At 40.8% G+C, this 23135-nt stretch overlaps 1 protein-coding gene across 1 annotated transcript; it reads right to left on the reverse strand.

Moving 5' to 3' along the window:
* Window positions 1-2451: 2451 nt before the first annotated feature.
* Window positions 2452-23135, reverse strand: TTC5 (tetratricopeptide repeat domain 5). Its single transcript, XM_078448432.2, has 10 exons — window positions 23057-23135; window positions 18693-18825; window positions 17032-17243; window positions 16497-16647; window positions 14647-14738; window positions 11574-11630; window positions 10561-10707; window positions 9470-9684; window positions 5857-6001; window positions 2452-3097 (listed from the first exon to the last, which is right to left on the reverse strand). Exons 1-10 carry the CDS (start codon window positions 23105-23107, stop codon window positions 2978-2980), a joined length of 1323 nt encoding a protein of 440 aa, XP_078304558.1. The 5' UTR covers window positions 23108-23135; the 3' UTR covers window positions 2452-2977.

Raw genomic sequence — 23135 nt, forward strand, 5'->3', positions numbered from 1 at the left:
ATTAGATGATGTTTGCAGCACATAAAATGACAAAAGATTAGTACGAAGATAAGTCCTACAAATCAATTTGAAACCCAGTAAAGAAGCGGTCAAAGACACAATAGTCCTTTCACTGTGAGAAATATTAGTAGCTCATAAATACACGAAAATATGCTCAAACCCATTTGTAGTGAGAGAAACGCAAGTTAAGGCCACGAGGGATATCTTTCAAACCTCCCAAATCTGTGGTCCCTAAAAAATAAGACAAATACCAAATATAGAAGAGAGTAAGGAGCATTAGGAAGACTCATCCACTGACTGTAGAGACATTAATTGGAACGGCCACTTTGGAAATGTTTGGTATTTCTCAAAAAAGTTGAGCATGTGTATATTCTGAGACCCAGCAATTCTGCCCTCATGCTAATACTCTGAACAGTGCTTCTCACACATTAGTGTGCATCAGAATCCCAGAGAGGGTTTGTTAAACACAGATTACTGGACTCTTCCCTGAGTTTCTAATTCATGGATTGGGGCTTAAGACTTTGCATTAAAAGAAGTTCCAGGTGGTCTTGATGCTGTTGGTCTGGGGACCACTCTTCTGAGAATCATTGCTATAAAAGAAACTCTTGGGGTGCCTGGGTGGCTAAGTCAGTTAAACGTCCATCTGACTTTGGCTCAAGTCATGATCTCACAGTTCCTGAGTTGGAGCCCCATGTCAAGCTCTGTGCCGACGCAGAGACCTCCCTTTCTGCCCCTCCCCCACTCGCACTCTGTCTCTCGTTCAAAATAAAATAAAAACATTAAAAAAAATTTTTTAAAAAGAAACTCTTGCACTTACTTATCAGGACACATGCAGGATATTAATAATGTACTTCCTTGATACAAACAAACCCAAACATCCTTTAACAGAATAACTAAATTATGGTGTGATCAGTGAGATTATATAACTGTGAAAACAAATGAGATCATAGAGAGAACACAAGGGCTTCTAAGATACAAATTAATGTTCTAGTTTTGAAGCCAGGTGGACATTTTCAGATATTCTAATCACTCTTTAAACTGTACATACATGTTTTGCATATTCACTTGTCCATGTATTTCATCATAGAATCTTTTCTGCTTCACTCTACCAACTACTGGCCATTTTTCTACTGCCTGGCCGTACACAAAGTATGTCAAACCATACTCAGGACTTGAGTAAAAGGAAAATGGTTACCTGGTCTCATCTGTCTACTGACTCTAATGCACACACATTGCACCAGCCCCACTTTCTCCCCAGTTGCCCTCAACCACTTCTCAAGATATTTTACACCCTTTCAAGTTCCTGATTGCTCTTCCATGACTATAGGTCTCAAAATCAACACCCAGAACTGAACACAAAGCTCCACATGTGGTCTGACAGACACTGTAACAAGACCTCTTCTCCTTGGCTACTACAGATTCATTGGTACAGCCAAAAAAGTGTTTTTGCAACCGTATCATATTGATTACTCATACTAACTTTATCTACTAAAATTCTCAGCAATTTTGGAGCAGCTGGGTGGTTCAGTCCACTAGGTGTTCGGCTCTTGATTTTGGCTGAGGTCATAATCTCACAGTTTGTGGGTTTGAGACCCATGTTGGGTTTCATGCTGACAGCACAAAACCTGCTTGGGATTCTCCCTCTGTCTCTCTCTCTCTCTCTCTGCCCCTCCCCGACTCCCCCTCAGCCCACCCCCACCACTACTCGTACACGCACAGACATGCGCTCAAACAAAAATATACTTTAAAAAAATTCTCGATAATTTTTCATACATAATGCTAAAGATACACCTGGAAAGTTGGCCTCTTCAGACCAAAAGAATGGACTTCAAACTTTTATCTTAGATTCAGCCCTTATAACATTCTTAGATAGATAGATGCTGATTTTATTACCCATTCTCTGAGGATTCCTCTATGCTTTAGATTCTTCATAGAATGAATAAGCCACCAATGATATTCAAGTCACTGATGAAGTTCAAAAGGACCAGACAAGTACAAAGACCTGAGCCAGATCACCAGAAATCTTCCAAATTTATCTGTATCCATTAATGTACTCTCTGGTTACAGCCATCAGTTAGCTATTAATCCTCCTTCACATTTTCCCATTTTTCCTCAAGGGTATTATGAGAAACTATTACAAAATGTATCACTAGAATCTAAAGAAACTGAGTATCTGGCACTCTCTGGTCTTTCAGCCTAATAACACTATTCGAGTAATATTGCTGCCATCTTGCACCACGAGGGCCACCCCCAAGGATGACAGAATGGGAAAATGGTTGGAAGCTGCTTCCCAGTGACTTTTTGTGGAGTTGCCATTCCTGCCTTGGGATACCTGTTGCCAGAAATCTTTTAACTGGAAGAGAAATAAACTATTTAGTGTAAAGAAAAAAAAGGTGGAGGGGGGAGGATTACAACAATGGATTGAAGTGATCCTAAAACCAAAATCTAAGCTTGCAGAGAATGAAGCCAAACTATACAGTATTTTTTCTCCAAACAAATTTAATTCTGTTCCAGCCCCAAAGAAGGGGAAGGACCTAATGTTTAAAAATAAAATAAAAGTTGCAAAAAAAACAAGCCATTAAAAAACCAAGCCCCCTCCCTTAGCAATAAATACTGCAATGATATATACACATGAGGCTCAGGAAGGAGGCAAGAACGAAAGCCGTGGGGACTCCGTCCCACGGCAAGATGCCAACACTTCTACCAATTCCATGCTCTTTGCCTAAAACACAGAAGAGCGATGAAAGAGGCAGGACAGATTACACCAGGGAAGTGTGTGGCCACAGAGAACCTGAACATGTGAACAGGAGAGAAAGACGAGACACAAAGTGTCCTACAGGGCAGGGGAAGGGAAAGTCATCATCTACAACATCCCCCCTTCCTGGCTGAGTCACTGGGTGGAGCTGGCCCAGCTGCTGAGGTTCTTGAGCTTATCCTCTCGCCTCCGCTCCTTCTTCAGCATACAAGTCAAGGACGGTCATTCGCACTGTGGCCGTGATGCCACTGTGGCAGCGGCCTGACTGCTGGAGCCCTGGGGCTTCCCGTTCACCACCAGCAGGAGGGGTGTCTCCACACGAATACTGCAAAAGGAATAGTCCTAGAAAAGACAGACAGACAGAGGTTCATTACAGATCCTAAGGTGGAAGCACAGGGATACACATCTGTGACTTTCTCCCTCTTCCTATCCCCTCAGTATATACGCTCCTTCCCTTCATCTCACATCAAATAAATAAAGCTGAGTTTATTTTTATATATCCCCTAACAAAGGGGATATAATTTTCCCCAAGTTTTCAATCTTCAGAAGGACAGTCTGGGTAGGTAAGATGCCAGTAGTTTCACCACAAGAATGGAGCAAATCTCTGAAAAATGACAGGTGCCACTGCTGCCTAACTAGAGGATACCACCAGCCTTCACAGAATCTGCCCGTCCCAGTGTCTTTTGACAATGAAAACCAGACACACACGGCCACCGGCGAGAAGCCTGAGAAACTCTTAGTCCCAGTGTTTGTAAGGCCCTAAATTAACTTGCCAAAGATAAATTCAAGTTAATTCTCCCTTCTTCCTCCCTATCAGGGGGAAGAAACAGAATGTGTTGTTTAGACATTCCAATAATAACAGAAAAGACAGCCCACTTTACCAGTTCAAATGTACTTTAGACCATAAAACATGTTGTTAAAACATCTTCATCCAAAAACTATTGTCCCACTGGGAGTTGTGAAGGAGGCGCTTTTAAGTCAAAGTGAAGACGTGAATTAAACAGTTCTCATAAGTCAATTTTTTAAATATCCTAACAGGAATATGGGCAATGACAAAAAAATGGCAATTTATAAAAGGAATATAAACAGCCAATAAACTTGATAAAATGTCCAACCTCACCAATAATCAAGAAACCAAAGCGAAACAATACTGATGCTGTATTTTTTCATGTAAAATCAGCATTTAATTTTTCAAAGGTTTCTACCCAGACTTGAAAAGAAAACTACAAAGAAGCAATTACATCTGCTGTTGGTATTAACTAGTCCAACATTCCAAAAAATAACTTGACAATATGAATCAAAAGTCTTAGAATTCTGCATACCTTCTGGAACCAGAATTCTACCTTAGAAATTCACTTAAGTAAATAATCATGGATATAGGCAGATATGAAATTTTTTTACTACAGTGCCTTTATAATTGGGAAAAATTAAAAATAATCTAGATCTGAGAGAAGTAAATTTTTTCTGTAGAGGGCCAAATAATAATTAATTTAGGCTTTGTGGGTCATATGGTCTCTGTCACAGAAGAAGTATTCAACTCTGACCCCATAGTGCAAAAAGCAACCACAGACAAGAGTAAACAAATAAGTGTGGCTCTGTTCCCAAACAAATTAACTTTTTGGACACTGAAATTTGAATTCCCTATAATTTTCATGTATCACCAGTTATTATTCTTCTTTCAATTTTTTCATTTAAAAATATAGAAACTGGGGAGCCTGGGTGCATCAGTTAGTTAAGCATCTGACTTTGGCTCAGGTCATGATCTTCCAGTTCATGAGTTCAAGACCCACATCGGGCTCTGTGCTGACAGCTCAGAACCTGGAGCCTGCTTCAGATTTCTGTCTCCCTCTCTCTCTGCCCCTCCCCTGCTTGTGCTCTGTCTCTCACTCTCTCAAAAATAAATAAACATAAAAAAAAACAGATAAATAAAAATATAGAAACTATTCTTATATCACAGACTATACAAAACAGTCAGGGAGTCAGATTTGATCAATAGGCCAGTTTGCCAACCCCTGATCTAAATGGTGAAAAAGTGGTAAAACTGCTACTCTTAGAAGATTTCTGTGTTTATTACATGAGCCAGTATAGGCAATAAACCTCTTAACCCAGCACCTAGCAGTCAGTTAAGGTGTTAAGGAAATGTTAACTGTCATCATCATCTTCATCACCACCTTTGTGTGTCAATTCAAAACAATGCTGTTAGAATATGTTAAACTGCAGGAAATGTTCACAAACATTGCATATAATATTCCACTCATTAAAAATATACATATGAATGTATATATATACGTATACATATATGTATATACTATAAATAATATATATAAACATATAATTATAAATATGTTTATAAATGTATATATGTATATATACATATTTATGAAAAAAGACTGTAGGTATATATAAGAAACTAATATCTGAGTGATAATATTTCAGTCCATTTTTAAAAAAATTTTTTATAGAAATAATTGACATCTGACATGTATAAGTTTAAGGTGTAAACATGTTTATTTAATACATTTATATATTGGAATATGACCACCATGGTGTTAGGTAACACCCCATCATGTCATACAGTTACCACTGCTTTTTTGTTGTGGGAACAATTAAGATTTGGTCTCTTAGCAACTTTGAAGTATATAATACCATACTGTTGTCTGTAATCACTGTGCTGTGCATTAGCTCTCCAGGATTTATTTACCTACTAGTTCCAAGTCTGCACCCTTAAACAACATCACCCCAATTTGCCCACCACAACCCCAGCCACTGGTAACCACTATTCTATTGTTTTCATGAGTTCAGTTTTTTAAATTCCATATATAAGTGTTATCATACAGTATTTTTCTCTGTCCAGTCCATTTTTTAAATTCTTGTTTACCAATAGGTTCCCTTTTTAGTAAAAAAAGTATATACATCATATATGGAAATATGTGTGTATATCACATACACACACACACATATATACATATACATATATATATATATATATATATATATATATATATATATATATGCATTACCTTACGTATTTATTAAAAGAGATAAACTTGGTCCCACTTTCAGAGCCTATAAGCTGGGAAAAAATCCTGGCCATCACTCACTTTTCCTTTGTGCTGAATTCGGTGAAGCCGAAGATTGGGCTCAGGAATGGCTACGGAGTCCCCAATGAGCACTCCCCAACTCTGTACCATATTATACACCATCACTGCACAGCAAGGTCCATCTGAATCTACCAGGCCAAATGTACTGCCAGGTTAAGACAGGTTAAGGGAAGGGTGGGGAGGAAAGCAGGCAGGAAAGAAAAGCAAAAACAGTGGTTTTAGAATACCAGCAAAATTAACAAATGCTTTCTCAGTTAGTTACTTAGAAAACTTAAGACAGGTACCATCATCTACCATCTGAGTCCTCATTTGTCTTACATATGTAATATCTTTAAAGCATATGCACAGGACTCATCAGTCTGTCACTTGACCAAGAACTTGAGACATCTGCACACTGAGACCATTCAACAAATAATAATGAACCAGCTCAAAATGTTGCAGCTGTGACATTATTCCTGGTCTATCAATTTAACCATCACAACCTTCCAACTCTCTAACCACCATCACTGTCAATTTAATTCAGTTCCACAAACTTTCCCTGAATGCCTCTTATGCGTCAAGCTTTGTGCTTAGCAATAAGACACTGATCCAGCTATGAGTGAGTTTACAGTCAAGCAGGAGTCAGACAGTTAAACCATCACTTACGGGACAAATGTGACAGGTGCCAGAATAGTTTTTCCCTTGTGATGAGTTCAGTGAGGCCAAAGATTGGACAGTGGGAACCCAGAGGAGAAATGTTCAAAACTAGAAGGCAGGGAAGATTTCCTTGAGGAGGAGACCCTCAAACTGAATTGTAAAGGATGAAAAATTATCTGGGTTAAAAAAGGAAAACTACTCCTCAGTAGAAATAAAGAACCTCTGAGGGAATGAGAACAGGGACTGACTGGGAGGGAACATGAGAAAACTTTCCGAGGTGCTGGTAATTACTGTTCTCTATCTTGACAGGTGTTTGGGTTACAAAGCTGTACGTGTTAGTCAAAACTCAGCAAATGTACACTAAGATTTGTATACTTCACTCTATGTAAATTTTTACATAAAAAGAAGAAAACTGTAAAAAACAAAACAAAACACCAAACTCTAGTTAATGACTATACGCTGGAGTATTCAGAGGAAAGTATATAGATCTCTACAATTTACTCTAAATGTACCAAAATAAGATGGATCAATGGATAAATAAGCAGATAAATAGACATGTGATATACCAAGTATAGTAAAATAGTAGAAGAATACAGGTGGTTGGGTACACAGATACTCACTGTAAAATTCTTTCAATTTTGCTGTGTTTGAAAATTTTTATAATAAATGTTGGGGGGAAAATGTTATCTATATCAAGAAGCAGTAAAAGGATTACCCAGACAGACACAGGAACAGTGTGTAAAGGCACAGAGGCATAAAAATAGCTGTTCTGAAACCCACAAAATAATCCCATGATAGTAACAAAAGGCACAAGTGGGAAAGTGACAGACAAGGAGTAAATTATGAAGGGTTTTTGCATGCTAAGCCAATCTAAGGAGTTCAAACTTTATCCTAAAAGTACCACAGCAGCAGTAAGGGATTTTAGATAAGAAATGGCGATGGTCGGTTTTGCATCTGGGAAATATTTCTCTGCACTGTGGAACACTGGAGGAAAACAAGGAGTCAGAAGATGTGTCTGGAGAAGCAATAAGGAGCTATATTAAGTCAGTATAGATAGAAAGGTAGGGACCAAAAAACCCAAAACAAATGTATGGACGTGGTGAGCACCACAATGCAGGAGAATGGAGAATTCTAGAACAACTTCTAGAAGTCTTAAGAGACTGAGTAGAAGTGGTACCACCGATTGACAAGGAATGCAGGGAGGAGAAACAGTTTAGAGAGAAAGAGGAAGTGAGTAATTTTGAACCTACTGAGTTAGAGATTTCTGATTGGAGCCCAGAGGCAGTTGGATATACGAATCCAAAACTTGGAAATGAGGCCTGGGCTGGAGATCCACCTGTGAGTATGGTGAAGGCAGCCAAAGCCTTGGGCTTATATGACATCACCAAAAGAGATGATCTATAAATGAGATGGTGAAGAACTGGTACACATGCCATCACTTGACACATCTGAATTCATAGCCAACCTGCAATCAAGCCCAACATTCTCCTGGTGAATCCAATCAAAGCCTCAGAATCCTTCTACACAGTAACTTGGGCAGCTGCTGCCAAGTGATAAAAGTTAGCACCTATTTGCCATCCTGGTAAAGAGAGAAAAGAGAGTCCTCCTGGAACTTAACATTTAGAAGTTAAGAAGAAGAGAAACCAAGGAGTGACAAAATATTTGTTCTCAAGGCCCCCTAAAATCCACCTTTGTCTGAATTTCCTTCTCATTCCTCTTAGCTCTAGGGTCTGCTCTAGTTAACAAAACTTTTCTCATCCATCTTCTTGCTCTTCAACCCATATGTCTCTAGAAAACACCATGGAGAAAACTCGGGCATATTATGGGAAGTGTTTCAGTTTGGATGAAGCAGAAGGGATATGAAAGGGAATAAACAGTGAGAGATAAGACAGTGTTGTGGAACCACATAGTGGAAGCCACTGGACCAGACACTGGTGAGGCTAGAAAAAAACAAATCCAGTAGAAAACAGAAAAAGGAAACCAGTCGACAAGGGATTAGGAAGTGAGTGAAGGACCCAGGACTGATGGCACAGACTAAACCCTAATTTTTCAAGGCTTAAAAATCTTCGGGGCGCCTGGGTGGCGCAGTCGGTTAAGCGTCCGACTTCAGCCAGGTCACGATCTCGCGGTCCGTGAGTTCGAGCCCCGCGTCAGGCTCTGGGCTGATGGCTCGGAGCCTGGAGCCGGTTTCCGATTCTGTGTCTCCCTCTCTCTCTGCCCCTCCCCCGTTCATGCTCTGTCTCTCTCTGTCCCAAAAATAAATAAAAAACGTTGAAAAAAAAAAAAATTTTTAAAATCTTCTAAGTAAGGGGTGCCTGGCTGGCTCAGTCAGTAGAGCATGCAACTCATGATCTCAGGGTTATGAGTTCGAGCCCTGTGCTGTGTGCAGAGAGAACTTAAAAAAATTAAACCTTAAAGAACATTTTTTTTTCTAGGTGAATGTTCTTAACTCATATCCTCTACTAGACTGTAAGCACCTTCACTTGGATCCTTTACATTTCACTCCCTACCACACGTATACCAGATGCTCAATAAATATTTGTTAAATAATATCTGAGACAATATCCCCATCAGGCCTTAAATTCTAACTCAAAGCTAACCTTTCGGAACTGCCTAGTCATACCTAAGTCCAAACAGGACTGAAAATTTTTCCTCCTTTAACTTCTATGATCATGAAAACACAAAGAGGCAAGAGAATTTCAAGGTTTCCTTCTGTCTTCTAAAAAACACAGCAGTTCAATTTCAGCTATGGATGTAGGAATCCACAGAGCACCAAGCTCAGAGAAAAAAATGGGTGATGACAGAATCTACAGAGAGACTGTTAGATACACCTCAACTATACCTGCTCATGAGACAGTCACAGAGGGAAGCAGAACTCACTAATCTGTGACCACAAACAATGTCCTCAAATGTCAAAGAAAGGCCAAGTGAGACCAATTCAAAAGAATGAAAAAGAGGAAAGGGAAAACAAACTCACAAGGGGACTTTCTCCTCTGTGGTGAGGCTGAATACCACCTTTCCTAGGACCACAGCACCACTGTTCACACCGGGTTGTAGTGCACTCAGGGGCTTGAGCTCCAGGGTCAACTTCTGCCCAGAGGCTGACTGGTAGCGCCCATCACCACAAGGGCCTAGATGGGCTGGGCGCAAGCTTCCCAGCATGCTCTGCAACTTTTTGGTCTTCACCTTTCCCTGCAAAAAAAAAAAAAAAAAAAAAAAAAAATCGAAAAGAATGAAATCTTGCCATTTGCAACAACATAGATGGAACTAGAGTATATTACGCTAAGCAGAATTAGTCCATCAGAGAAAGACCATATGATTTCACTGATATATGGATTTTAAGAAACAAAACAGATGAACATAGGGGAAGGGAACCAAGAATAAGAAAAATAGAGAGGGAGACAAACCATAAGAGACTCTTAAATACAGAGAACAAACTGAAGGTTGATGGCAGGGAGGTGGGTGATGGGCTAAGTAGGTGATGGGCATCAAGGAGGGCACTTGTTAGGATGAGCACTGGTTATTATATGTAAGTGATGAAGCACTAAATCCTATTCCTAAAATCATTATTACACTATATGTTAACTAACTTGGGCTTAAATTAAAAAAAAAAAAAAAAAAAAAAAAAAAAAGGATGGGGCACCTGGGTGGCTCAGTCAGTTAAGCATCCACTTCGGCTCAGGTCAGGATCCCACAGGTTTGTGGGTTCAAGCCCCAAGTCAGCTGCGCTGACAGCTCAAAGCCTGGAACCTGCTTCGGATTCTGTGTCTCCCTCTCTCTCTCTGCCTCTCCCCTGTTCACACTCTGTCTCTGCCTCTCTCCCTCAAAAATAAATACTTAAAAAAATATTTTTTTTGGAAATTAAAAAAATTTTTTTTTAATTTACAAAAAAGGAAAAATAGATAAGAAGCTGGAAGCTAGTCTGCTCTCTTTGCAAACCTATTCCTACACCCACCTACCCACTTCTACAGGTAGCATCACTACTACTGAAGCCTAGTCTTTTCTTATTTTATTTGATCCACAGGGTCAGGAGGATAAAAGTACGATTTGGCTTTTTGACAACTTTACCTTGCTCTCAAGGAGACTGGTTAATCTATTCAGGAATTCCAGAAGTTGTTGCTCTCGTTGCCGGGGCTCTGGCCATGCAGGGTCCAGTGCTGCAGCCCGAGAGAAGCCCTCCAGGGCCTCCCCATAATTCTCTTCGTATTTATGTAACTGCACAAGAAGTAACCAAAAACCTCCCAATTATATGTATATTTAACACAAACTACACCGAGGGGAGTAATGGCACAATGCACTAGCAATCTACGGAAATAAACTGTTTCCGGGGCGCCTGGGTGGCTCAGTTGATTAAGCATCCAAATTTGGCTCAGGTCATGATCTCACAGTTCATGGGTTTGAGCCCCACATCGGGCTCTCTGCTGTCAGTGCAGAGCCTGCTTTGGATCCTTTGTCTCCCTCTCTCACTCTCTGCCCCTCCCTGGCTCTCACTCTCTCAAAAATAAATAAACATGGAAAGAAAGAAAGAAAGAAAGAAAGAAAGAAAGAAAGAAAGAAAGAAAAAGGAAGGAAGGAAGGAAGGAAGGAAGGAAGGAAGGAAGAAAGAAAGAAAGAAAGAAAGAAAGAAAGAAACTGTTTCCCTTCTGCCAGTTGTTCTCCTGCTCTACAATGAATAATCTGAATAAACAGCAATGCTTTACGTCCTTTATCCTGGCTAAGGTGATCACGAACCCCAAAGATGGCATCCCTTCAAAGAAGCAAACTTCCAAATTCTAAAACAGCTAAGCTGCAGATAGTGAGTCATTCTATTTGTATACTTATAATGAATATTTCAGAAAATTCTTTTAAACTGTCCTCCCATCCTCTATGTACCCCTCCCACCGCCTCGGACCCTTCTCCTTTCCCACCAGACACTCCATCAGACACTGAAGTCAAACTGAGCCAGCTCTTCCTGGAAACAATTTGGCTCTCTTCTCAAAGTTTGTACTCAACCTGTCCCTGTGAATATCCAGTTATCTTCCCAGGCTAAGACCCAGATGTCACTGTTTTGACTCAGGTGATCACTACCCCACTCGTCTTACCGTTGCCCTGTTCAGATGAAGATCAGGATTGCTGCAAGCCATCCTGTCAACTTTCTCCTACAGTGAGAGAGAAAGACAATCAGTGGATCCTATCTCACTCTTAAGGATGGTCAACATGCCCTAGACCTCTTCCTTGTCAAAATGTTACCTACACCCACCTTTTTATAGAGTAACTGCTTGAGTGGTATATTACTCAGTCCCTGACACCTCAATGAGGTTTTTATGTGTACATGAAATATTAAAATATGATTATAATTTATCCATGCAATAGTATACAGATAAAATAAATGTGTAAAAGCATTCTGATAAAAAAAATTTTTTAATAGTGAGATAATGGTATAAATGAGGAAAGCCTAGAAAAGAAATTTCACTTATTTTTAAAGCATTTCCTCTGCCCACAAGCCCAGCTCCAAATACTGGCAGAATCATGTTTCTACATTCAAGCCCCCTTAAAGCATCCATTGAAAGTCAAATTCTGGGGGCGCCTGGGTAGCTCAGTCGGTTGGGCATCCAACTTCAGCTCAGGTCTTAATCTCACAATTCATGGGTTCGAGCCCCTGCACTGGGCTATCTGCTGTCACCACAGAGCTGGTTTTGGATCTTCTGACCCCTCTCTTTGCCCCTCCCCTGCTCACACACTCACTCACTCTCTCTCTCTTTCAAAAATAAACATTTTTTTAAAAATTATTAAGAAAAAAAAGAAAGTCAAATTCTGATTCTCTAATTTAAATAGATGGCCAGAAATTATGGAAAGAGCCCAAATGTCCAAATGATTAAGAAGATGTGGTGTATATATACATAATGGGATACTACTCAGTGATCAAAAAGAATGAAATCTTGCCATTTGCAACAATGTGGATAGAACTAGAGTGTATTATGCTAAGTGAAATAAGTCAAAGAAAGATCTCATATGATTCACTCATATGTGGAATTTAAGAAACAAAACAGATGAACATAGGGGAAGGGAACCAAAAACAAGATAAAAATAGAGAGGGAGGCAAACCATAAGAGACCTTTAAATACAGAGAACAAACTTAGGGTTGCTGTAAGGGAGGTGAGTATAGGGATGGGCTAAATGGGTGATGGGCATTAAGGAGGGCACTTGTTGGGATGAGTACTGGGTGTTATATGTAAGTGAAGAATCATTGGGCTCTATTCCTGAAACCAATACTACACTGTATGTTAACTAACTTGAATTTAAAGAAATTAAAAGAAAAAAAATGATAAAAAAAAAGAATGAATGAAGAAATGAATACATACATACATACATACGTTGATGGCCAGAAACCACATGCAAGTGTAAACAGATGTGCTGTGAAGAAACTGCTATGTTCCTGGCTATATTCGTTGTATTTTTCTAATTATGTTCATTGCCTAGCACATTACAAAAGTACAAACACATGAATTAAAATTGTTTAAATGGTTGGGTGTGCCTGGGTGGCTCAGTTGGTTAAGTGTCTGACTTCAGCTCAGGTCATGATCTTGCAGTTCGTGAGTTTAAGCCCCACATGGGCTCTGTGCTGACAGCTCGGAGCCTGGAGCCTGCTTCAGATTCTGTGTCTCCCTCTCTCTCTGCCCCTCTCCCACTCGTACTCTGTCTCTCTCAAAAATAAATAAACACTAAAAAAAATTTTTTTTTTAATTGTTTAAATGGTTGGCTCAAATATGTCTATGGTTGGGTAACAACATTAAGAGTTAAAAGCAACAATTTAGCAGAAGCCAAATATAAAATTTTTTAAAACTATACTATTATTATTTTTTAAAATGTAAACACTCACCAAAGTAAGAAATAAGACTAAAATATAATTCCTCTGCCTTAAAGCTCCCTGATTGAAAAAAGGCCAGTCCCTAAACTACAAACATGAATATAAGGTAGGTGCATTCTTTATTCTGCCACACAGAACAAAATAAGTAATGGTAAATTAAAAAGCAAAAGTCTATGTCAAGAGAAGCAAGAAAGCAAAAAAAAAAAAAAAGAAAAGTGTATAGGAGGCCTAAATCAAAAGTGGTCAGAAGGCCAATGTGAAGCATCTAATAATAAGTGGCCAGACTCTCACGCCTGAAGGAAACCCCCATGTAAGTGGCTATTGATATAAAAACAGCCTGAAAGCCTAAGCAAAGCAGGAACTCCAGTGGATTAATCCCAAGGAAATGACTGCAGAATGGGGTATATGCTGTTTTCTATTGTAGCCTGTGGGAAATCCAGAGCCACAGTATCTCATGGTTAATCTAGGGAGAGCACTTAATTTATACGTAAGTATTAGTGCTTTCATTTTTCTTTAAAAATGTACACAAATATTAATAAGCCTTACTTTAAATTTTTTTAATGTTTGTTTATTTTTGAGATAGAAAGAAACAGAGTGCAAGTGGAGGAGGTGCAGAGAGAGGGAGACACAGAATCTGAAGCAGGCTCCAGGCTCTGAGCTGTCGTTAGGTACAGAGCCCGACACAGGGCTCAAACCCACAAGTGGGGAGATAATGACCTGAGTCAAGGTTGGATGTTTAACCAACTGGGCCCCCCAGGCGCCCCAATAAGCATTATTTTAATATAGACTTTTTCCCCACTACAAAAGATGAACATGTTGGGATGGGCTCTGCGATTGGTTATACATGCCTACAGGAAACCTGGATAGTTCAAAGAGCTGTCTAGCAGTGAGGCACCCTTGCAGGCTGTTGCTAATACTCAAGTTATAAGAAGGTATAGGGGTGCCTGGGTGGCTCAGTCAGTTGAGTGTCTGACTCTTGATTTTGGCTCAGGTCATGATCTTCTGGTTCGTGAATTTGAGCCCCACGATGGGGGGCTCTGTGCTGATAGCATGGAGCTTTGCTTGGGATTCTCTCACTCTCCCTCTCTCTCTGCCCCTCCCGTTTGCTCTCTATCTCTCTCTCAAAATAAATAAAAACAAACTTAAAAAAAAATTAAGAAGAAGTAAGTCACCCCTGCATACACAGCTTTGCAAAACCACACACACTGAACGCCACTAATGACCACCCATGCTGCTTGCTAAAGAGCCACATGGAAACTGCTGTTCCTACCTCTATTCATCTGGCCGGGGTGACCATAAATACTTACTGCTTGGGCATAGGCACTGAGGGCTTGCTGGGAGATCTTAGGGTTCTGGCCAGTATTGAAGTAAAGAGAAAGATATGCGTTCCCCAGAATATCTGAAAGAGAAACAAAGGGTTTCCGGCTCCTTGTGTAAGGGGCTTGGAAGTTACCACTCCATCCTGACAGACTGAAAAATCCTCAACTCTTCTTGGATCCAGAAGACAGGGAACGACACAGGGCAAACCACTGCCCCTAAAACTGGAGAGAGTCAGGCGAACACAGGGAGTGACCAGGGCAGACACTCACGAGCTGCAGGACCCGGTGCTGAGGTAGGCACACCTGAACTGTAACTGACAAAGTGCTGGAGGTTCAGCGTGGACAAGTCTGGGAGCAAGAAACTCCAGGGGTCCCTGTGGGGCAATAAACTTAGAAATTCCCCAGGCTTACACCAATGGGTTAACAAGGCGTAACGAATTACAAAGCCATAGGATGTTCACACCCAAGTTTGGGTAAACAAGATTAGATAAATAAGTATAGAGAGGGCAGGACGAAGGCCCCAATACAGAACACAGGTATATGAAATAACCAAGATTAGATATTCAGGGCAGAAGCGCCCCCCAATTTAGCACTACAGCAGAAAGCTGCTTTCACAGGAGGGAAGGATCAAGTTAGGTAAACAGGTAACTAGGGCTATAGACTGCTGCCTGCCTGTGGGTGAAGCTGCCCAGAGCGGAGCTGATTAGCAAAAGAAAAAGGTGCCTTGTTAACCCTGAGGTTACTTGCTCTGTCTCATCCCCTAGGCTACCTAAGATAAACAGAGGTGGTGCCCCCTGTCTGCTGTATACAACCTTCCACTTGGTGCCAGGATTTTGTTTTGTATTAACCCAAACCCCTAACCCCGAATATCTTCAAGACCCCCTTTCCCTCACGTCCATGAGTTAATGTTCACACACAGACTGTCTCTTTGTGCACGTCCATCACCATGTTTGTAAGCCTTCTGATCCTAATAAAAAAAAACGGGGCAAAGACCCTTATACCAGGTTGTCTTTTCCCAGACATTAGCCATCTCTCACTTTTAATCCTGCGTCCCATTTTCTCGCCAGACAAGAAAGAACTTCAGACTTAAGAGTCTATGACAGGTCCAGGTCATAAGGAGGCCCCCACAATACTGTGAGATTTACCTCCAGAAGCTTCAACCAGCCAGATTCCCACAGCAAGTATCAGAGAAAAATCCCCTCATACTTCCAGCAAGGGGAAGGGGAGAAAGAACTGTTCTGAACTACACCAGAGATCCCTGTTCTTAACAAGGTCTGCCCTTGGCAGAAACTATCTAACCAGAGCCTAACTGATCTGAGGAAGGAAAATATCCACCTGGCTCTATCCTTGTACCTAGGAGAGGCGAAACACCCACTTCCAGCCCACTCCAGCCATCCTGCCCCTCCTAAGCAGAGAAAAAACTGAGATACATAGTGATGAATCATCTCAGAGCCCAGGTTCAAGATATAACTTATTCTGGTCACCCTCAAGGGTCTATTTGAAAGGTCCCACATCTGACAAAATCCAGTGATAACACTATATTTAGTATACCCCAAATTCCACTAGGATAAAGAGGCAAACATAGACCCAAAGGAGAAACTTGAACAGACTGCACAAAAGTCCTGCCTTGCTTATGTGCAAGTAAGTGTCTTCTCTTAGATGAAACAATCCAAGAGTTCCTAGAATAGTGGCTCATTAAAATACCTTTCCGGCTTCTTCAAAACAAAGACACTTAGAACCAGACTCAACGGTTGGGCTCCAGATGATTGTGGAGTGTAGCCATACTGAGAACCACTGCTCTAGAAACTTGGAGACCTTTTTCTTTTGAGAGCACTCACACCAGGAACGGCCATCATGGACATCCATCTGCACGGCCAACTTAGCCTGTCGGACACTGTCCATTACATGACGAGAATGTTCATCTCCAGTGTCAGTCCGCAGCTGGCGAAGCACCATGGACAGGTTTTGAAGGGAGACTTTGTTCTTGCACTGCAAATGGAGAAGACACATACTCACCCTTCCTGATTCTATTTCCCCTTTCTTATGCATCTTAATCTTCTAAATCTAATTTTTCATCTTAATTCTTACTGCCGTCTATATCTTAGACCCCTATCTACAAGGATCAACTTGGTTGTTAATCTTTCTTCACCTCTCATCTATCCCTGAACCTGATCCCATCATCTTCTTCCTTTCTCAGTCCCCTGGCCCTATTTTCCTCATCCAGGTCTGCTCCGACTCTCCCTCCCCTCTGATTTCATTCTCCTAGTTCCAGTATAGTTCTATTCTGGTATTCATATCCTAGGGAAATTCATAGAACCAAAAGAATCTCATCTTTCCCATCTGTGTTTTCCAAGAGTATAACAGAAGGCTCACATGGGTGAGGGCTCCAGAGAAGCAGGTGTGGGCAGACGCAATATCCCCTTTTTTCCAGTACACCTCACCCAGCTGGTTCCAGGCTTCCACCAGCTTGGGCTCCAGCTTCACAGCCTTGGACAGAAGTTCCTCAGCCTTAGGGCTATAGTCAGGAGTCACATTCAGTGCCTTCCCAGTCAGCATCAGAACCTGGGCCTTGCCCTGGGCAGAACCTAGGTGGAAGGGGAAAAAGATAAAGGCAATTGGAAAAACTGAGGCAATCTTACAGATAAGACCAGGACACTTTCTCTCAAGAAATAACCTCAGGTCAGCCCTAGGAATGAAACAGTTGAAGAAAATCTGTATGAACAAACCACTTATTGAAAGCCTACCATATGCAGAGTACTGTATTAGGTAATGGGGTAACAAAGAAAGCATTATCCCTACCCTGGAGGGGCTTATTGCCCCTCTGGTAGAGAGCCGATAGAGAGAACAAAGCATATACGTGGAAAATTAAAACAACAATGAAAAGGGGCATATGGCATATCCCAATGAATGAGCTTTAAAAAGTGAAAAGGAGAAAACTATGTCAACCAAGACAGAGAGACAGAAACCCCTGTAGCATGTTCAAGGAAGAATTGATAGTCCAACCCAAAAGAAACAGAAAGTTCCTCTGTAAGTAAGTAGGCAGAGAGAAGAGTAGAAGAAAACAAACAACAGAACTGGTCAGACAATAGAGACTTGAATACCATTTTAATTCATACCAAATTAAGGTGCTGAGACTTTAACCAGTCAGCAGCAGGAATCTTTGAATACACTTGAGCAAAGAGGCAAACAAAAGGATAAGACTAAATGCAGGAAGAAATATTTAGAAAGATAATGGCATGATCATTATATAAAAAATTTGGAAGTAAAAAAAATTAGAAGCAGAAAGGTCAATTAAGAAGAACAGTCTCGGGGCGCCTGGGTGGCTCAGTCGATTGAGCGTCCGACTTCAGCTCAGGTCACGATCTCACGGTTCGTGAGTTCAAGCCCCGCGTCTGGCTCTGGGCTGATGGCTCAGAGCCTGGAGCCTGCTTCAAGTTCTGTGTCCCCCTCTCTCTCTGCCCCTCCCCCATTCATGCTCTGTCTCTCTCTGTCTCAAAAATAAAAACATTAAAAAAAAAAAAAAAAAAAAATTTTTTTAAAAAAAAGAAGAACAGTCTCAGAAAAAAATATGTTCTTTTATTTCATGGCATTCGCTATAATCAAACTTTGGAAAACACTGTCTAGAGGACCGGTAGGCTGCCATCCTACACAGTGGCCCTTAGAAGAAATATTCCGTTGGGGCGCCTGGGTGGCTCAGTCGGTTAAGCATCCAACTTCGGCTCAGGTCATGATCTCATAGTTCATGGGTTTGAGCCCCGCGTTGGGCTCTATGCTGACAGCTCAGAGCCTGGAGCCTGCTTCAGATTCTGTGTCTCCCCCTCTCTCTGCCCCTCACCTGCTTGCTCGCTTGCTCTTTCTCTCAAAAAAAAAAATTTTTTTGAAAAAAAATTTTTTTTAAAAAAGAAGAAATATTCTGTTGTACCATCCTGCAACAGCCACAAACAATATAGCAGAGTTTACAGAGAGGGAGCAAAACTCTGCCGCACGTTAGTTAGCCTCCCGCCGGGGGCTCCATGCTCTTTTGCAACTCGTACCCACTACTTCCTCCATCTGCTGCAGGGTCTTCTCCATCTCTTCCCGCACATCCTGTTGCTTCCTTCCAGCATCCTCCACACCATGTGTCTCGAAATAGCACTCTCGAAACGAATAGAGCTGATCCACCAGTTCCTAGGAAGTGTAAAAAGGGTACCATTAAGAGGAGAGAACACCATGCTCTGGTTTCTCTTTAGATCGTGTAAATCTTTCACCTTTTACTCAAGATTTCTGTGGAAAAGAAGAGCGAACGGCAGACAAGGAAATTTGAGACTGGCTGGCCATACCAGTTGGGGGCTAGAATTATTGATTCTCTATCTCACTAGGAATGACACAAGAGGCAGGCGGACAGGTCCACCAAAATGCACAGGTCATGAAGAAAAGTAGCCACTGTCCCAGGACCACTCTGGTGAAGTTCCGTGCCAGTCTGTGCACCATGATGACAGCTGTCTCTCTCCCAGCCCCAGCAGGGCTTCCAGTATGGCTAAGCACTTCATATACCATAGTCAAGAGGAGGGAAACACTTTGCAACTTGAGATAAAACAAAAAGTTAATAAGATAATCCAATATGGGACTGGCCTCCAGAGTATAAAACTTTGAAATTTCCCCTGAAAACTGGGCTTCCTGACAAAAATAACCTGATCTCTGATTTTTCCTATGCTGGTATCTGAAAATATATGACCTTTGTGAATACGATAAACATGTGAGAGCCACTGTTTTCCACAACAAACAGACCAATTTGAGAACCTTGGTGTTTTTCCAGGATTTTGTTTCTTCAAATACTCCTATTTTTGTTTGTTTGTTTTGTTCTGTTTTGTTTTTGTCAAGTCACCTTCTGGCTCTCTTGTATTCTTCCCAAGTAAATGTTCCCTTTCCTATTTTAAATACCTCTGTCTCTGAGTCTTCCTGGGACACCAAAGCTTTTCCATTACCTGTTCTTTCCTGAAAATGAACAGCAGCAGAAATATATAACACAATTCACAACACATCTGTCACATCGTAACTACCTCCACAACTAAATCCATCTACCTATCTCCATCCCACTAGTAATATCCTGGGCTAAATCAGCACCATTACTTGCCTGAACTATTGCAATAGTTTCTTACCTGGTCATCTTGTTTCTATTATCTCCTATTCTCCTCATTATAGTTGGAATGACTTTACAAATATATACATCATCTCACAAACTCTCTGTTTTCCACTGTAGAATAAAATCGAACTCCTAACCACAGCTGAGAAGACTGTACGATCTGACCTCAGACTACTCACCCTGCTACAAACTTCACTTCTCACTCTCCCCTCTACAATACTCAAGCCACATTGGCTTTCATGGAGTTCTTCAGATTCAGCAAGCTCAGTCCCACCTTGGGAGCCTTATACATGTTGTTCCCCCTGCCTGGACATTCTTCCACCAGATCTCTGCATGCCTCATTCTTCATCATCATTTAGATCTCAGTTCAATATCAACTTCTCAGAGAGGCTTTCCATGACTCCCCAAACTAAAGTAACCACTTCCACTTTTGCCCACTGTTAAATCACACTCTTATTTTTCCCCATTGTACTTATCAGTTGAAATTATGTGGCCTATGTCTGTCTCCACCACTAGAATGTAAGCTCCATGATGGGAGGGTCTTAATCTCCTGTCTCCCATGTTCAGAACTATACATAAGCACTACAACAGGATTTGGGACATGATAGGCCCTCATTAAAAATGTTGACTGAGGTGCGCCTGGGTGGCTCAGTTGGTTAAGTGTCTGATTTTGGCTCAGGTCATGATCTCATGGTTCATGAGTTCAAGCCCCATATTGGATTCTCTGCTGTCAGCACAGAGCGTGCTTCGAATCCTCTGTCCCCTTCTGTCTGCCCCTCTCCCACTTGTGCTCTCTCTCAAAAATAAATAAACACTTTAAAAAAAAATGTTGACTTAATGGTTTAATGAATCATCCCTGTCTCTAACCAACAGGTTATGTGCTGTACTTAATTTAAAACCCCACCCAGAGCAAAGAGAATGGACAGTATCCTCTGTAGTAGCGATATTTTTCAAATTTTATTGTGTGCACTATTTTCAGGACACAGCCCACAGATTCTGGTTTTAGAAGTTTTCGCAGAACTCAAATCACCTATTAACAAGCACTTTAGATGGCTGAAATGAAAATGGTCTATAAAACACACTTTGTGCAATTACAGATCCTACCTGGGGAAAGGTGTAGAGTAGCCCACCCCATGAAATAAACATAAAATGAAAACATAAAAATAAAAAGAACCCATGGCTTATCATTTATCAGGTATCTTATTATCTTTGGAATATTATAGAATAAAACCCTATCAGAATTCTGCCATTGGCCTATACAATAAAATTTTGTCCTGCTGCCTGGCAAAAGCTCTTCAATTCTAACCATTTAAGAGAAAACTATGTCTTTTACAAGTTAGTGTTCTTTTTTACAGTGTATTTTAAACAAATTATATTATGTAAATTTTATCTAGAAGTGTATTATTCTTTTTAAGCAATTTTATAAAAAGGCTTCTTGATTTAAAAAAAAATAAAAAAATAAAAAAAAAAATAAAACACACTTTGAAAAATATCCTTTTATTACATTCCTTTTTCCCTTTTTAGGCAGAAATCAAAATGTACCACCATTCCCATAAATAGTAACATCACTATCTTTTTCCTCTCCTCTACTCCATTCCCCCCCATTCCATTCCTGCACCACTCCTGCCCACCTACCCCAAGGTACTCCCAGCATACATGCTTAGTCCATCTACGACAAATGAGCCCAGGAAAAGACAGTTCTCAGCAAAACTTACAATACAATTCCTTTTGTCCTGCAATCAGCATGGCTGCCAATTAGGAATTTTAATTAGAGAGGGTCTCATTGTCTCATTCTAGCTGTGAAAGCAAATATGCATGAGATTGTTTAGTTTTGTTTTGCTGCAGTAAACACTTTTTTAATATTTATTTATTCATTTTGAGAGAGAGAGAGAGAGAGAGAGAGCACATGCAAGCAGGGGAGGGGCAGAGAGAGGGAGACAGAGAGAATCCCAAGCAGGATGTGTGCTGTCAGCCCAGAGCTCAACGCCGGGCTCGATCTCACCAACTGTGAGATCACGACCTGAGCCAAAATCAAGAGTCAGTCACTAAACCAACTAAGCCACTCAGGTGCCCCACTGCAGTGAACATTTTTAATAACTTTTTGTCTCATGGAAAAATCAATATATGTAAGGTGCTAAAATTCAAGTATGTACATGTAAAAAATACAAAGTAAGAAATTCCTCATAATCACCCCGAACAACCTCAGGGATAGCTACTGTTTAGTATACCTCTTCAGACTTTTTTCTATTTGTATGCAAATACATATATACAACGTCTCTAATATGGAGCCAGGATTGATAATCTCTGATTTCAGCGAGTCACGGCAGGGAATGAAAATAAATTAATCCAAGTCAACTGGAAGTAAAATAAAGCTCACACTCTAAAAAATGTTATTTTAATAGGCTCAAGAAACAAATAAATGCCACCAATGTTTAAACTTTTTTTGCATTACAAGACTTTAGTCAGGGTATAACCTGTCACAGGTCTAATGTTTAAATTTCAGGCTGTCTTAGAACACAAAGAACTGAGTTTCTGAGTTTTAAGGAAAATACTGGGTCATGGAAATAAGGTAAAGAGCAAGTAACCAGTTAGCTCATACCTACCAAGTACAAAAGACTAGCCCTCCTCACAACTGCAGTCAACTGTGAACTGGGTGGAGTATGGACCCTCTGCATCAGACCCCAAACTGGAATAGCAAGTGTGCAAAAGAATCAAAACCGTGCAGTCCTGAGAGGAGTAACCAGGATACAAGGGGTGCAAGCTATTACTGTGCTTGTTGCCAATTTCAAAGCAGGTAAGTAGTAAAGAAATGGCCAATTTCAAAGCAGAGAAGTAGTAAAGAAATGGCCTTTGTGGGAATGAAAACAATACATGATAATAGCTCCTGCAGATCTGCTACATACATGTGTATACTATCTGTTATGGGTGAATCGGAAAAACAAAACAAAACAAAACAAAACTCCGTAAGAACGCTGAAGAATAAATTTAGAAGCGCAAGAATAAACTTAGGAGCAACAAATCCTCTTCCAAACAGGAGTGAAGTTGAGTGCACGCAGGTCAGCAGCAGAAGGTCCCAACACCCCGCTGCGCCCCTTCCGTAACAGGGGAGGCTCCCCTCTCCGCCAGCGGGCGAACCCTCAGGAGTTGTTATAGTAACCTCACTAACACATGCAGCGTCCTGCATGCGCCAAGTAATTCGCTGGTAATATATAAACTGGACTCCCCCTTCTTCCCGAGTAACAAAAGCACATATAGATTTTAACCTATGACTCCCACCTGCAATTTCTGCAAGATCTGCTTGACTTCCTCGTCTTCATCAGCCATCATTTCCCAGCCAGCCTCGGCTTCTCCGCCC

Source organism: Panthera onca, chromosome B3, assembly GCF_046562875.1.
Source record: "Panthera onca isolate mPanOnc1 chromosome B3, mPanOnc1 haplotype 2, whole genome shotgun sequence".
Classification (NCBI taxonomy): Eukaryota; Metazoa; Chordata; class Mammalia; order Carnivora; family Felidae; genus Panthera; species Panthera onca.

Excerpts from the sequence above, each read along its gene's own strand:
- TTC5 (XM_078448432.2), bottom strand. The coding sequence starts at position 23,107 with ATGATGGCTGATGAAGACGAGGAAGTCAAGCAGATCTTGCAGAAATTG. Across the intron at positions 17,244-18,692 it reads GCAGATGGAGGAAGTAGTGG|GTTCTGCCCAGGGCAAGGCC; the intron begins GTACGAGTTGCA and ends CCTTCCACCTAG. Across the intron at positions 14,739-16,496 it reads CCATGATGGCCGTTCCTGGT|ATATTCTGGGGAACGCATAT; the intron begins GTGAGTGCTCTC and ends TTTCTCTTTCAG.